At 46.7% G+C, this 16,744-nt stretch overlaps 1 protein-coding gene across 1 annotated transcript in view; it reads left to right on the forward strand.

Moving 5' to 3' along the window:
- The first annotated feature begins 352 nt into the window (after positions 1-352).
- ROR1 (receptor tyrosine kinase like orphan receptor 1) overlaps positions 353-16,744 on the forward strand; it is a 373,290-nt gene continuing 356,898 nt past the window's right edge. The window contains exon 1 of the mRNA XM_069478025.1: positions 353-843. Within this exon, the coding sequence (XP_069334126.1) occupies positions 753-843 (91 nt within the window). The 5' untranslated portion in view covers positions 353-752. The remainder of the gene's footprint in view (positions 844-16,744) is intronic.

The following is a 16,744-nucleotide window of genomic DNA, read 5'->3' on the forward strand; positions in this document are numbered from 1 at the left end:
GTTCTATTACCCTGGGTCACACAGCTCACGGTGGCAGAGCTCAGACTGCAAGATCTGGGTCTCCTAAGTCATTCAGCCATGAACTGATTTGAGAGCCCGGATGCATCTCCCTGATCCTCGGTTTCCCCTTCTGTCAAATAAGCCTTGATGACCGCCCGGGTTTGAGGCGTGTGGGGGAGGGGAGGAGAGGTGTGTGCGCGGGAGGCGCGGGAGCCGAGGCGACTTTCTGCGAAGTCGGAGAGGGTGCGGGCGTTGAGAGGAGGCAGCAGAGGGCGCTGGGTCGCCGGCCTGGGCCCGCGCCTGCCATTGGTCGGGGCTGGGGCGCTGGGTTGGAGAGTTGGTAAAAAGTGACAAGTTGAGCGAGAGAGGGAGGGAGCGCGGAGAGCGGGAGGAGACGCCGCAGCCGCCACCAAAGGAGCCGCGGGACGGCAGCCCCCGGGTGCAGGGCACGCTCTTCTCAGAGTCCGAGCCGGGGAGACTCGCCGTCCGCTAGTGGGATCCGAACAGCCCGGGACTGACCCGCCGGCCGAGGCGAGGTTGCAGCTGGAGGGCTGGGGCGGGACCGCGCTCACGGGATCCTGAGCCGGCCAGGCAGAGGCGAGGGAGCAGGTTAGAGGGACAAAGAGCTTTGCAAACGCTCCCGGCATCCTGCGAGCGCCAGCGGCCGGGACGAGGTGGCCGGGAGCCCGGGGAGAGCCCGTGGATGTTCTGCGCGCGGCCTGGGAGCCGCCGCCGCCGCCGCGAGAGGAGGAATGCACCGGCCGCGCCGCCGCGGGACGCGCCCGCCGCTCCTGGCGCTGCTGGCCGCGCTGCTGCTGGCCGCGCGCGGGGCTGCTGCCCAAGGTAAGGGGCGCCCGGCACGACCTCCGGCTCCCACCCGCCCCGGCCCCTGGCCCTCCGCGACCCTCCTGTGGGCCCGCCGGGCGCCTCGGGGGGCGGCCGGCGACCCGCCAGGGGCTGGCCAGCGCAGGCAGGCAAGGATCTGCCCTGGAGCCCCGCTGCGGGCCGGGGCGCACCCGGGGACTTGTTCCTCGGCGCCCAGCAGCGGTTGTCAGCGCTGACAGGAAGGGTTGAGGAGTTTGGGGGTCCGGGGGCGATCGAGGCACTTCCGTGCTGGTCGTCCCGCTATCCCTCCCTGGACCCCTAACGCGCCCCAGCCGGTGTTCAGGCGAGTCTATCCTGCCCCCAAATAGCGAGCAGTCCCGGCAAGCTCGGTCCAGGAGGGAGTTTGTATTTTCAGTGGTGCCTGCGAGAGCCCAGGCGGTCCTCAGACCGACGCAAACAAAAGCCCGGTCCTCCTGGGGCTCCGGCGGCCTCGCATCTCCAGCGCTCCTGGCTCTCCGGCCCTCCCGAGGGTCACCATGGAGGCCGAAACGTGTGCGCTGCTGCCGCCGCTGCTACTTTGTCCAAAATGTGCTGTCAGAGGTGGCCTGCAGCCCCAAAGTGCGCTGGATGTGCACGTGTGTGTGTGTGCGTACGCGCGCGCGCGCGTGTGTTACAAACAAGGGTGGGGGAAGCCATCTAATGTATACTTGATTTTGGTAATCTCCAAAGACAATCGCAACAGTTAGAGAAAGAGTTCGCCGCCAGCCCGAGCGTCTTAGCTCGCTGCGGGAAGCTTGGATCCTTGCTGCGTCTCAGCCTGTACACAATGAGAGGGAAGAGCCCGGCTGCGCCTGTGGAGACAACCGCTTCATTCTTTGGAGGTTGGAGGGGGAAAGTTGATTAAAGTCTCCTGGGTCTTGGGCCTCACTTTTAACATGCATCCCTTGAGGGGGTGCTGGAGCCCTTGGAAGCTGCCCTCCCCCACTCCCAGCCCCAAACCTGTGCTGATAAATAGGTCTCTGCTCTTTTATTATGCATCTTTCATTTTTAAGTTAGCACTGTGCTTAGGAAAAGAAAAGGCTCTGGGCTACTTAGCAGTTGAAGGGGAAAAGATCTATTCACTACTTGGACTATGAATACAGAATTAGTTTTTACTAAACGCTAGCTAATAACTTTCTTGGTAGAAAACATGCTGTAGAAGGAAGCTGTGTGTGAATTTTAATTTCTTAGAGATTTTTGGGAAGTGGGAGCAGCATTCTCTGAGGATGAGTTTTGAAACTGATCCTGTGGTGTGGTTGTGCTAATCTGGAAGCTCCTCGGGGTAAATACAGCTCCTAATTGTAATTAAGATGTGCATCAGCAGGGAGTGCACCTTCCTGATGAAAAATCCTAATGAAATGTAAACAATTTGGTTGTGTGGATGTTTTGCTTGGTGATGCCAAACACCTGGCCTTGTGCCACAACACCTGGGTGAAAAGTGAAAAAGGGGCCATGTTGCCTACATAATGTAAACATCCTTCTGAAGTTCTGAAGTTGGGTTGCCCAGCAAATTGAGGTGGGGATAAACAGGGTGATTCTAAGGTAGGACTCCTGGCTTGGGGCCTTGATTAATTCAGTTATTTCCTCCGTGGACTCCTTTACTTCATACTTAACCTTTCAACAGTGGTTGCTTTTAGATCATAGCAGCTGGGGGAGGGAAAGGGGGATCACCTGCATTTAAATAAATGTCCATCCAGTGATTTTGCTGAGGGTAACACACCCTTGTTATCAGCAGCCACCAGATTCTGTCTCCTTTAACTGTTAACAAGCTTTTACAAAATTTTAAAAAGTATTACCTATTCCATACTCTTTAATAATGAACTCAAATCTGTTATTGTCTTGTTTGTTGGCTTATAAATCCATTTGCATTTCTGTGAATGTTTGACCTTTTCTGATTTCTGACCGAAGTCAGACTGAATTTTTCCTCTGACCCAAGGTTCCTAAGGACACCTAGCTAGTGGATCAGGAAATCAGCTTAAGGGGAGATATGTTTCATTTATTTATTTTTAAAAAATGCTCGGCATTTCTACCATCACTTTTCTATTTTGTTAGCCAGGAGGAGATTATCTTTATATTTCTTTTTTCTGGTCTGTTCATTGTTGATTTCCCCAGCTACCTCCTACCTACTCAAAGCTAAACTTCTCTAGGAAGCTGAAGCCGTTATAATTACACCAAAGCTCAGGGCTTTAGGAACCTACCTGGATCTTTCTCAGAATCCTATAGATTCTGTAGTTTATCTGCTTGGAGCCAGAGGGAGGTGGCCTGCTACTGCGTTTGCTGTCATTTTGTAAACCTTCCATTGCCATTTTAATAGATGTCTGTCCTGTCTACTTTTAGAATAGGAGTCTCTTGAGGGCAATAAGACCGTCAGCTTTCCCGGTGAAAACTCTGAGGGCCCAAGTCTGCCAGCCCCAGCTTTATTAGAGATGCCTGAAAATCCTCTCTGGCTGGCTAGGGGGAGCCACACCAAGGTGCGGCGGGCAAAGGGTATAGTCAAACTGCCTCCAGCAGTGTTTTGGAAAGATTTAATTTCCAATGTTGTTTCAGCATACCTGGTAGGCTGATTTGCTGCTCTGATGCCTGCAGTATCTGCCTGATAGTTACTTAGGAATCATTTTAAAAACTCAGCTTTGGTCTATAATATCCTCTCTCTCCTGTATTGTGAGCTTAGGCCCCCAATTAGACATTTGAAATCTTTCTAAATGGTGTGTCACTTGCACCCAAATTAGTGTGAGATCTGGCTATGATTTGATGGTCAATACCTACCCCATTTCAAATATTTTTCAAAATTTTACACAACATCCTATGGAGATCAGAATGCTTTGTAGGCAATGTGTATATCTATATAAATGTATGTCTACATACAGATAAATGGCATATGTGTGTACATATGCAGCAAGTGGTCCATAGATTTTTGTTGATTGAGTAGGGAATAACTTTTTTGGTCATAGGCAAAATTCTACTGTTATTTGCCTTTCTAGGATAAATGCAGGATGGCATATTTTCAGGGATGTTTCCTTTTCTTGCCCCATCTTTTAGTGAGAAAGGAGTATAGTACAACATGACAGTATAGCTTAATGGCTATGAGCACAGGCTTTGGCATTTAACAGACCTGGCTTTGAATTTCTTCTCTGCCGTATACTAGATATGTCATTAGTTTTTCTGAGCCTTACAGGAGTGTTATGAGATTTAAGTAGAGGCGTGCATGTCAAGTACTGGAGAAGAGCACCCAGCTCAGAGGTGAGTACATGACATTAACTTGGTGTACATAAAATTGAGGATATGTGAACTTCTAGAAATACACAAAATTTTATGTGCATTTTTACGTTTGTATGTTTATAGCTATAATCTGATTTTCCAAGAAAATGGCAACCCCCTAAAGATAGGAACTGCTGACTTAAAGTGTTTGATGCCTGTGGCAATGAGTTGCCTTCCCGGGTAGGTTGAAAGGGTTGAAAGGGGTAGAGCGTTAGTGGCCAGTTCTAGTCCTTATGTCAGGTTAGCACACTGCATGCAGCCTCTACTTCTCACTTCCCAGTTTCCCTTCCACAAGACAGCCTGTTAATTGGGCCTTGGGAGAAGCTGAAGAATGGTGCCAAGTCCTTGTGATTCAACTAAAAATCTATTTCCCTGACCCCAAACATTCTGAGATGCTCCTCTTTGTGCAATTTATTTAACAAACACATAGTCCTTAAAATGTGCCAATCGCTATTCTAAGCCTTTTGCAAATATTAACTCACTGAATCTTCACAACCAGCCTGTAAGGGAGATGGAATAATTAGTTCATTTTACAGATGGGTAAACTTAGGCACAGAGAGGTTAAGTTACTTTCTTAAGATCACATTGCTACAAAGTGGCATTACTGGGGTTACAAGCCTAACAGTTCATGCTCTTATCTTAATGGCTGTCCTAGATGGTCTCTCCTGGTTTAATTCTTTCAATTTACATTCTTTTTAGGTGTGTACCAAAGGTAGCATTTCCCCAGGTTTTCCAAGAGCAGCAAAGGGAAGTTTTCTTAGCCATAATTTAGAGGTTGTAAGAAATGATTGGAGACAGCCAGTTTCAATTTTCCTTCCCGGTGCTGGAGTTCTCTGAGCTAGTCTCTAACTTAGAGATAGACTGGGAGCACCTCAGATGGCCTGAGCCTCTGGGTTTGGAAGAATTACGTTTCTGTAACGAACTGCAACTTTGATGTGGTTTGAGTGTGTCTGCCAGTTGCTTCCAACTAACAATGAGACGTATTTTGATGAAGTGCATTTGTATTTGCATCTTGGTGGACAACTCTGGTTGTAGGCTGAGGAGGGGGTGATTTATTGTAGTGCTCTCTAGTGGGAGAGCCGGCTTGCCAGGTCCTAGTGAGGGCCAGAGCCTGGCAGATCCAGCCCCAGCTGGGAAGCAAGTCTTCCAGGCCTCGTTCTCAAACAGAAGGGCCTCAGCCTGGCTTCACCCATTCCCTGGGGTGTGACAGGAGAGACTGTTCTGTAGACACTCGAAGAGAAAGGAGAGTCTGAGAAAGTTCTCTGGAGTAAAAGGGGGAGGGGAGGGGGGAGAACTCTTCGAAAATCCTTAACTAAATGCAGCTGCTTGTTACACGGAGCCTGACTTGCATGCCAGGAATATCTAAAAAGCTAACGAATACAAAATAAAAATAAACAGCAGTAAAAAGGCTCTCTCTTTGTTGCAGTAAGCTCGGTTGGGGTTTTCAGTTTGTTTAGGAATGGGATAATTGTGGCATCCACTTTATTTTGGTAAGGCAGTGAAACGTGGATTGATGTTATGTCATTGGGATGCTACCACCACCTGAACTTTTTCCTTCACCCCATCCCCCTTCCCCCGCCCTCCCCCTTCCCCAGAACCCCCAGGCGTGGACATCTACAGGGCCGGAGCCTCAAACTGTTGCCCCTGAGTGAATTACACTGGAAGAGGGCAGATAATTTAATGGGATAATCTTGGCAGGGCCAGCAAATTTCACACCTCATCTCTCACTAATAGAAAGGCAGTAGAAGGCTACAACATCCTCAGATGAAAAGGTTGTGTAAAAAGGCTCTGCTTAACAGTAACTGTCTGTCCATAAATAAGGTTCTATAGAGTTTTGATCCAAAAGCTGTTATTACATACTGATAAGCCAAGCCTCATAATGTTTGGCTTCCTTACATTTCCTTTTTTTCCCTTCTCTCCATAGAACCATAGATTGTTTTGTTTTTAAGAGAGGGAAGAGGCCTGAAAGACCAACCAGTCCAAACTATTTATTTTTTCAAGTATTTCTATACAGAATAGACCTTCTTTAATAGCCATTTGAAGAGGTGGCACAGAGTAACAGAAATAACAATGAGATTTGAACCTGATAGGAAACAGGGTTTGAATTGGGGCTTTGCTGCTTACTTGGGCAAAGTTACGCTTCTGAGCCTCTGTTTCCAATCTGTAAAATGGGGATAACAATAATATCTGACTTACAGGGTTTTTGTGAGAAGTAAAGATTATCATGGACATAAAGCACCTAACAGCACTATGGACCTAGTGAACGTGAGGCATGTTAGCTACCATCGTTATCAGGGCTTGCTGGAGAAATCATGAAATTTGCCTTCAAGACAATGATCATTATGTTGTGAAATGGCACCCAAGGCTCAGAGAGCAGCAATTTTTACAATATTTTAGGACTCTTGAGTATTTTGTTTTACAGGGAACATATAAGCACTCTAGATCTGAGCAGTGCCTAGGCCAGTGCCGGGGACAGGCATGGGAGGAGATTCCACAGTGCAGTTCTGCAAAGCCTTAAAACAAAGGCTTTTTTCAGAACAGTGAGCTCTTTGGGGAAGAGCAACCCCTCCCTGGTGCTTTGTGTAATTCCAGAATCCTACAATGGGGAATGTTACATTTCAGGGACCTCCACTTGTAATCTGACCGTTTTTAGCTCCAATATCCAAATAATCTTCCTGAGCACACTTGAAAGAGAAGGATAATGGCCAGAGGAAAGGATCCGAGGTGCTCTGTTAGCCATTTATAATTTCTAAGTACCAAAAAAAAAGTTCATGTTACCCAAAGAGGGAAGAGTAATGAAGTGTGTGGGAAGGGAGAGGGGTGATAAAAAAAAAACTTCTAAAGAGAAAGCAGAGTTTATGTTTTTAAATTTTTATTTTTCAATAGTAAAGCTTGTCATTCAGTGCATTTCAACTAACATTTATTATATATTTATTATGTGCAAGATACAGTATTAGTGACCAGGAATAAAACATTATCCCTGCCCTCAAGGAGAGAGGAAGGAGGAAAATTCTCACTTTTTTGAGCACCTACTATGCGCCAGGTATCATTCTTTATATTATATATGTTGGGTTTATGCATCTCAGTACTCTTTGGTGGTTGGACTTCTGATCCCATTTTACAGATAAGGAAATTGAGGCTCAGAGAGGTAAGTATCGTGGCCAACCTCATACAGTTATTAAGTTGGGATTTGGGATTTGGATCTAGGTATTTCAACTCTCAAGTATATGCTATTTCCACTGTTCTTAAAGTGTGACTGGGGAGACACCAACGAGCAGATGTGTTACCTCCATATGCCAACAATCCCTGCCACAAGTGATTTATAGGAAGGGTTTGTGGAAAAAGTGCTATGGTAACACGGGGATCGAAGACATTAATTCTCAGGGAATTGAAGGGTCAGAGGGAGAACATGAGTGCCCCCTCCATAGGCTTATTGTGATGATTCAATGAAATAATATGTGGAACATGCTCCGTTCTGTGCCACACACGTAGTGAGTGCTCAGCGAGTGTCCTACTATAGTTCTGTAGTCAGTGAGAGGCCTGGCCAGGATTTATCTGCTTCTAAAGCCCATGTACTCTTGCTGCACTATGCACCTTTTCAACAGACATGTGGTTGTTGGAGGAGTAAGTAGTTGTGCAGTCGCCAAAGGGAAGGGAAGACACCAAGACAATTGGCTCTAGTATCTTCCTCACCTGCCCTGACCCCTGCTTTTAGGACCAGGCTCTGCTTTGGGTGGAGAAGAGGATTTGCACAAGCGTGGAGTTGGAGAGAATCATGGTGCCTAATCATGAACTTTAACACTCCTGGAATTCTGGCCAGAATTTACCCCTGCCCTCATTCATTCATTGGTCATACATTTACTATGCACTTACTGTGAACCAAATATTCCAATGGTCACACTAGAGATAGAAAGATGAATAAGGTTAGGTCATTGCCTTGGAATATTTCTCAAATGGCAGATTTATGGCAGAGTTTGCTAGCTGATCACCAAATCTGCTTCCATTTCTGCCGGGCACATGGCTAGACTACATTTCCCAGTTCCTTTGGAGTTAAGTGAGGCATGTGACTAAACACTAACTAGCCAGTGAGATGAAGTTGGAAGTAATCGGTGTCACTTGTAGGCTTGATCTGCAAAAACTCTCCAGGCAGGATTGCTATGATCCTTCTTTGGCTTGGCAATCTTATCAGTCATGTGTTGAAGATGCCAGAAGATGGAAAGAGCCTGGGACCCTTCTTAATCACTGCATGGTGAAAGTCTCGCTTGTTTAGGTTTTATATGAACCAGAAACAAATGTCTATTGTTAAGGCTGAGATTTGGGGGTTTTTCAGTTACAGCTGCTAATGTTACCTTAACTAACATAAGGTCGTAAACCATAGTGTATTGTGAGATCAATTAACTGAGTCAGGACCAATATTTTTAGATAGAATAAAATAGGAAAATTAGTTTGTATCTGACCACAGGGAGCCTGGGGCTCCCTCTGGTGAATTAAACCCCTTCCAGAATTATTTGTGGCACACATAGGGTGCCTCTAGCCCTGTGCCAAGCACTGTGGAGAATCTAGAAGAACTAAGACTGCCTTTGCCCTTGGGGAGTTTACCTTTTAGGGGCAATAAAATAGGCACTTGTGAAATAATTATACAGTCAGTGAGTACAGAGTTGCCAATTATATATGCAGAATCCCAAGAAGGGAGAGGTCTTTAGGGAGGAAATGGGATATGGTGTGAGCCTTGAAGGAAGGATTGAGAGGATGAAGGATTGAAAGATGGGAGAGGAGAAGAGTTGGACATTCCACGGCTGGAAAAGGGCGGAAATTCTGCAGCTACTCTGGTCTCCTGTGGGCTTGGCCAGACTCTGCTGGGTTCTGAGATCAGGCCTTCACCCTGGAATGAAGCTGGTCTTCAGGGGATGGGAGAGTAAAGGAAAGAAAGAGAGCTTTGAGTGGAGCCCGTTGCGTTTTTTGCATATGAAGGGAGGAGGAGGAGGAGGGGGAAGGAAGTAGGGTTTCACTGGGAGACTGACGACTTACCTTTCTTTCCAATGAGTGCCCCAGGGAGTTAAAAACAGTCCATTTCAGGGCTGCTCGTCAAAGATATTTGATTATGTCTTATTCCCTCTACTGCAGCAGTTTTATTTTGTAGTACAGGCTACTAAATCCCAGTCCACTTTTTGCTTGCTTGATGAAACTCAACAGTATAGTAATAGTTAACAGATCGAGCATACAGTATGCCAAGTACCATTCTAAGTTAAGTGTAGTCTTCAGGGCAACCCTATGAGGTAGGCACTAGTTATTATCCCCATTTTTCAGGCAAGGAAACCAAGGCACAGGGAAGGTAAGTAAACTGCCCAAGACCACACAATGAGTTAAGTGGGAAAGCTAGGATTTAAACCTAGGTATCCTGAGGCCTGGGCTTTGTCCTTCATCATTATGGAATACACTGTCTGATGATTAAAATTCTTTGTAAGATCCCAGCCAAATAGCTGAGCCAAAATAATTATAATTAAATCCTCCATTTGTATGGAGCTTTGCAGCATACAAAATTACTTTTTACATGGCATTACCTTTAATTTTCCAAATAATACAATGAAACAGGATTTCTTTCTTTCTATTTCTCCCTTTTTTTAAATTAGGCAAGTGAGATTGGTAGGTCTCCCAAGGTTAGTCTGTAGCTGGCAGTGCCTGGCTGAAACCTAGCCTCTTTGACTTAGGGCCCATCAGTGGTTTCTGCTCTGAAAGACTACTTGTGTTCGGAATTTGTGACTCAAAGATACAGATGCCTGGCTATTTTCACTGCTGTTTCCCCAGCAAGTGAATTTGTCTGATTCTCACTTGTTTCATCTACACAATCCTCAAATCAGCCACCATTTTTTAGAACAGTTGTGAGGCCCTTGTAGTGGGCCTGGTGCTGTCATTCCTGTAACCTAAGAAAATTCACTTGCAAATAGACTGACAGAAGTTAACCTAAAAAACAAGGAGTTTCATAAGTGGTTGGTGATTGCAGCAGATAAAGGAGCCATGGAGAGAGAACGGTTTTGGCATCAGGTGGACAAGGCTCCCTGCTTCCCAACCAGGTCGGCAAATGACTTAGCCTCTGAGACTTGCTTTCCTCACCTGTGAAATGGGAGGCATAATGGTGCCTACCTTGATAGGGTGTGAAGAGCCCTGTGAAGTGCTTGGGCAGTGGTTAGGGGTTGGTGTGTGGTTGGTGGCTGGTGTGTGATCACAGCTACACCCATGAATTTAATGAAGAGCAACAGTCCCTGCTTTGAGATTTTCATAGGATGGAATGGGACAAAATTTCTAAATCTCAGCACCTTGTTGGGCTTGATTTTTATAATACAGTCATCTCTGAGGCAGACCTTCTCAGCACCTGGAAGTTTCAGGTTATAATTGTATTAGTGTTTTTCAAGGACAGGGACTTCCTTATATTCTGCAAAGGTTAAACACCATAAGGTGAAAATAGACTCTGCTGCCTGAAATCCTAGATATCCCGGAAACACTCTTATCTGTTCTTCGTGGGAAATTGACACTATTTCCGGATGCATTTAGACACTGTACATCAAAGTTACTTATTCTACTTTTTCTCCATAAGAGACATTATATCCTGGCCTCTTGGATTGCACTCCAAGAGGGGTATTTCATAGTTCTCACATAATTTTCCCATCCCCTGGAGGATACTGGTTGTTTTTCTTTTTCCTACCTGAACTTTCAGTGTGATGATGGGAGGTATTAGCCCTCCATACGCAGACCTTACAGAAGTAATGCTTAACCCAGTCGTGACTGTTTGCCTCCTTCCTTCTGAGAACTCCAGTGCAGTGTTTAGGAACTTCTGGTCCCAAGGTACTGCCCGTTTGAGATTCGGTGTGCAGACCACTGCTAACACGCAGCAACAGTTTTTGCTGATATTCTTCATCTACTGGTGACTTCCCCTCCTTTTCTTTATGTTGCCCACAGTGCTCCGCTCACTCCTGTCTCTCCCATCTGGTGTCCCTAAACTGAGGAATCATAAGCTTTGTCTGTGGCCAGATAGTCTTCAGCAGGTCAGAACCTGCTGTTGGGGCCTCGCAGGGGACACCTGATAGCTAGCGTCCCTCTTCCCCATGGGGAAGGGTGGAGCTGAGCAGGGTGTGCCCAGTTTATTCTACCCGATTCATTCATAAGTCACTGTCCACGGCTGTGCCCCATGACCCTGCAAAAGGGAGTTAGAAAAGGGGCAGAGAGAGTCCACGACAACCTTGGTTGGTCCCTCCCCAGGAAGAAAGCACTGGGCATGCAGAATAGAACATTTCCTCCTTGCACTAGCTGCAACTGGATTTTTTTGTTTGTTTTAAGGAGCAAGTGGCAGATTTCATGGTTGTGCCGGGGTTAACACTCTATAGATGGGATGGTCAAAACGTTTTTTACAAATAATCTTCCCACATCTTTGCCTCAGGGCTCAGGTTTAGAAAGCTTCTTAGCCATTCCAAGATGTGGGTGACAGTGGCTTCCCCCAGACTCATGGAATCAGATGAACAGAGCAATCCATTTATCTGCTCAGACCATGAGTGTTGGTTGATTGGATTGAAGGGGAAGAAGGAAGGAGCCCAAGAGGCATAGCTGCTTCACCTGCCCAGTGATACATCCTGTGTAAACTACCAAGAAGTCAATGGTGCTTCCGTTTGGTTAAATATTTATTTAGCAACTAAAATGGATGTAGGAGAAACACATGGCAATATTCTCTCTCATAGGAAATTTACTGTTATTGTTAGAGAGGCAAGAGTGCTACACTCAAAGGAATGAGAGCAATGAGTTCAGTCAAATTTCAGTGCCCTGGCTGGCGTTTAGGGCTTTTTGCGAATCTTGCAACCTCCAGGAATCTCTACCCTAGCAACTGCCCACCTCCCTGGCAAGTCTGGCTCATGCTGTTCCCTCTTTTCGTTTCTTCTTGCTGAAATCTTACCTGTTCTTCGGTAGCCTGCAGTGCAGCCGCATCCCGGAATCCACCCTGACCTGCTCCAGCCTTCCATGCTTCCTTCCCTGCACCTCACCTCCCTCCAGTGTTCTCACACAGGCCACCCGAGGCACACCCACTTGCTCTGAGGTCGCCCGACACCTAGATTTTAATCTTTGCAATAATAGTCACCATTGATTATTGAGCATCTACAGTGGGCCAACACCTGGCCGGGTATTGTGTGTTTTGGAATGGAATCGTATTATTTTGTCTCTCCAGAACTGTTGCCCTGATTTCAGTCCCCCTGCCCTCACTCCCTCCTTCTGGGAAATGTCCCTTCCTCAGTTCAGAAAAGGAACTGCTCTTGCCCACACTTAACCGTAATCCTTCCCTGGGATTTAGGGGCAGCGCTTCCAGGGTGGGAAAGCTGAGAGATGCCCTCGGCCATGTCTGAGCCCAGGGAAAGAAGCTGGTGGGCCGGAGAGAATGACTTCTGTAGCCAGAGCAGACCTGCTGAGAGGTGGCCACAGGTCTGACAGCTTTCCAATCTCTCTTCCACCTCCCTGGGGTGTCCTTATCTGAGCCTACTCTGCTTTCACGAGGTTATTGTATCCTGACAATGCACACACCCTAACGTAATGAAATGAGATGGTATTATCTTTTCTTTTAAACCTAAGCGGAAGCAGTTTTATTGCTTTTTCTGATGAGAAGATATATATCCATGAAAAACAAATTCAGAAATGTATAATGAAAACAAAAATCACCACAATCCTACCATTCAGAGATAACCTCTGATAGTGTTTTATTCGTGTGTGCATTTACGAAAGGAGGTCATGCTTTTACTCCCAAGAGAAAACTGAGGCTCAGGATGTCAAGTGACTTCTCCAGGGTTATTCCAGCTGCTTTCCGTTCCACTCACTTGCACGTGGGCAGGGACCAGTCTTACGTGAGTTAACTACTGTCTGGTCCAGCACATTTTACTCAGTAGGAAATCACTAAATATGTGTTAAGTGCATGCTGAACTCAATGTAACTAAGTGCCACAAGGAGGGTACAGACAGTAAGTTTCTTGACCAAGGAGAGAGGCTAGCGTTGTTCGGAATTATGGGGAGAGTATTCTGAAGGATGTGGAGCTTGAGAGAGTGATCTAATATTAACTTGATTCCTCCACTGTGCCACCTCCTAAGTGGGCAAAGCCAGTGATCTGGGGTACCTGCGTCCTTCTGGCTGTCAGGGCTGGGCACTGCCCAAGACAATGATTACTTTTGGGTTTTTCTGAAAACGCAAAAATTAAAGAGAAAATATGTCTATGTGAACATGGCACAGAGGAGCAAAGGAAGAGATATATGGTATCTAGAAGGAACTTCACAGGTAACAGGGCAACAGGAAATTAAGACCTTTTTACAGCAAGTGTTACGGCGGCCAGTGGTCCCGAGGAAATTCTGAGCTCCGTCTACCCAATTTTTCCCATTTTTATTAAGTTGGGGTGATCCAAGGGAAGGGGTCTCAGGTGACTAATGCCCTCCAGGTAATAGGTTAGGTTACTGTCTGCACCAGGTAATAGGTTTACTGTCTGCACCAGGTAATAGGTTTAGTGTTATGCTGATGTGCCAGATGTTAGGTTAGTGATATGCTAATGTGCGTCTTCCGTGAGTGGTGGGAGTCTCAGGTGGCTGCTGTGCTAAGTAATAGAGGGCGGTTTTCCTTATCAACCTCAAGAGTCTGACCTAAAGGGACAAAGCTGGGGGGTGGCAGGGCCGGGGTATAACCACGTATGCAGTCAAGGACCCCCTGACTTGACTTTCAGGCAGCCTGTCCCAGGCTGTCTGCGGCCCCCTCTCAGGTCTCACTGGGGACCTTTGTACATGGCGGCTTTTCATGCGCTGTTCCCTCCCACAGGAGCACCCTCCCGCGCTACCCAGCAGCTACAGTCCTGCTCTGGCTGAGAATGGATGTCCCCTCCCTGACTCAACAGACTAGATTGGGTTCCCACTCACTTGCTTTCCTAGCACTCTGTATTTTTAAATCGCCTGCGTTATACTTTGTCATTAAATATTTACTTATCTAATGACTATGTTTTTAATACCTTCTCTCTTGCTGGGTTGGATGCGCCTTAGGGGGCGTCTGGTTCTGGGTCTTCGCAGCCAGCACAGTGCCCGGTGGCCAACTGGATGGGCTCTGCTTATTTTTACTAGGCTTTGTTCTCACTTCCTAGAGGCTGTTCGTACTTTGCTATCACTAGCCAGGAATTTAAAAATGTATCTTTGAACAACTGAAAATCTCCTCTCTTCCAACAGTTGAGAAATCCAGTCCTGTAAAAAGTCAATCTGGACTAATTTAAGCCTGTTGTGGGTTCTGTTTGCAGGGGAGCAATGGCAACACCAGGGCTGGGCAGTTTTCCCAAGATGGAAAATAATCTGTGCTAACTCTGGGTTTTTTGGCTGCTGTAACCTAGGGTCACTCTCCTCTTAATTGGCAACAAAGTCAGATTCTCCCTTATAGTCCTCCTCTTTCTCCTTCTGCATGTGTGCTGTGTTTGAGAGAAGGCGTGGAAAATACTGGCCCCCTGTCACGGGGGGAGAGGCACCTGCAGGATGAGAATGGAGGTGGCCAGTGCTTCCTGCTTCCCTGAGTATATTTCTTTCCCTCCCCTCCTGCTCCTGCCCTCCTTCCCTTTCTTTCTCCAGGAGGTCTCATTACTAGGGAAATATCCCCTGGGGAGCTCTTTCTCTTCTTTCTCTTAATAAGTAGAGAGGAACATTTCCTAAGTTTTCAACTTGCAAGCCATCTGGATGCAAATATGACCAGAAAGGCTCCTGTGTTTTTGCATTTCCTATTACAGTTCTGCTTTAGACCCCCCAGGGCCATCTGCTTCAGACTGGGATGCCTATCATTTTTGCTGGAGAAAGGAAAGCTTCAGTTGGGTTTCTTGGGGGCTGAGGCAGTGGTGGGAGGTGGTTGGGGAGAAGCCTGGGCTGTTTTATGTCCTGCTGGGCTGGTCCTTGTCCCGGCACACTGAAGCCTGCTGGGTACCAGGCCCTGGGCAAGGTGCTGGGGCCACAGAACCTTCTGGAACTCAAAGGCTGGCCTGGAGGGGAGCATGAAAAAGATGGTGGGGGTGCAGTGAGGGCCTGGGCACAGGTCCTGGGAAGTGTGGAGGAGGGGCAGCTAATCCAGGCTCCTGTCAGAGTCGGGGAGACAGAATCAGGAAAGATGCCCCAGGGGAGGCTCCACTGGAACAAATGTGTCTGGGAGGCCCTCAAACAATAGCCCATTATGCATTTTGAAAATGATATTAATAATAATGTACGAGTTTATTTTGACAAATGAATTCACAAGAATCTGCTGGCTGTAATATTTGATTCTTGACTAAGTGATAAAAATCATTCCCAGGCCCCTCTCTGTAAGGCAGCTATCCCCTGGGAACCTCAGCTGCTCCACCAGGGCCCGAGCAACTCAGCAGGAAGCCGAGAGCCCACGTCAGTTTGCCTGGGTGCCAGGGTTAGGGGTGGGGTGAGGGAGGGGTTCAGGACCCACCCTGGCCTCTGCTCTGCTCTTTCTGGGGTCTGGGTTCTTTGTTTCTTTATCTCTACAGTGGGGATTATAACTCATTCTCTGAAGATTATGAAAGATTACAGGAGATGAAGGATATAAAAGCATCTTGTAAACTTTAAAGTCTTATCTGAGATGGAAGGGTCAGATAACAAGCAAGATTTTGTCTTCATTTCTTGGTGAATGGATCCATGAGGCCCCCAAGCAAGCAGGTAATGGGAAGAAGGAGTTCTCATTCATGTGTATATGTCACAGCCTCTGCACAGAGGAAAGAGTGAATGGTTTGGAGAGAAAAAAAGTCTCAGTTTGGGCCTGGCCTGGTACACATGTGCTGTGTAATCTTGGGCAAGATGCTTAACCTCTCTAGGTTTCTGGTCCTGATTTGTAAAAAGGGCTAATAAAATCTCAGAAGATTATTATAATGTGTACATTAATTGAGAAATCCAAGTAAAAGGACATTGCAAACTGCATGGCACCATGAAAATGTCACTGTATTCTTCTTATTACGCCACTTTTCATTCCTTGCCTCTTGCAGAGGAAGAGGATGAGGGAAAACTACAAGCTTGCAATTTATATAACTTCCTTGGCTCTTTCCCTGACAACTTATTTTCTACGATATGTCTCTGTGGGCGAGTTAACTATAGTATCCAGTTGAATTGACAAGCATGTTCTGAAACATTGAGGAACAGTTTGACAAAGTTGGTGTGGGGGATTCTCACATTTCTAAAGGAATCGCTTGAGGTGCTGGAACTAGTTCTCCCCCTTTCACAACAGCAGGCTACCTGTGGCCCCCAGACCCAGAATCATGGCAGCTTTCATTAATATCACATTGTGTAGATGGCCAGTGCTCAATAAATGTTAAGTGGCCCCAAATAGTGCCACCCTTTCAAATTATTCTATCTGTTTGTCTCAGAGTCCTGTGGGATGGTTGGCTAAATTCTAGGGGATTTGGAGGGGATGGGTATTATTTTTGGAGGGGATGGGTATTATAGAATGGAAAACTCAGTCAAAGGGACTTATCCCAAAGTGAATAGTTGGTGGTGAGCGTGGATGCCCATCCTCACATCTGGTGAGAGACACTTGGCTTCCACCATGATGGCCGTGGTCAGGAAGGAAGTTCATTTGTTGTCAACCAAATGAT

This window comes from Eulemur rufifrons, chromosome 8 (genome assembly GCF_041146395.1).
Source record: "Eulemur rufifrons isolate Redbay chromosome 8, OSU_ERuf_1, whole genome shotgun sequence".
Lineage (NCBI taxonomy): Eukaryota > Metazoa > Chordata > Mammalia > Primates > Lemuridae > Eulemur > Eulemur rufifrons.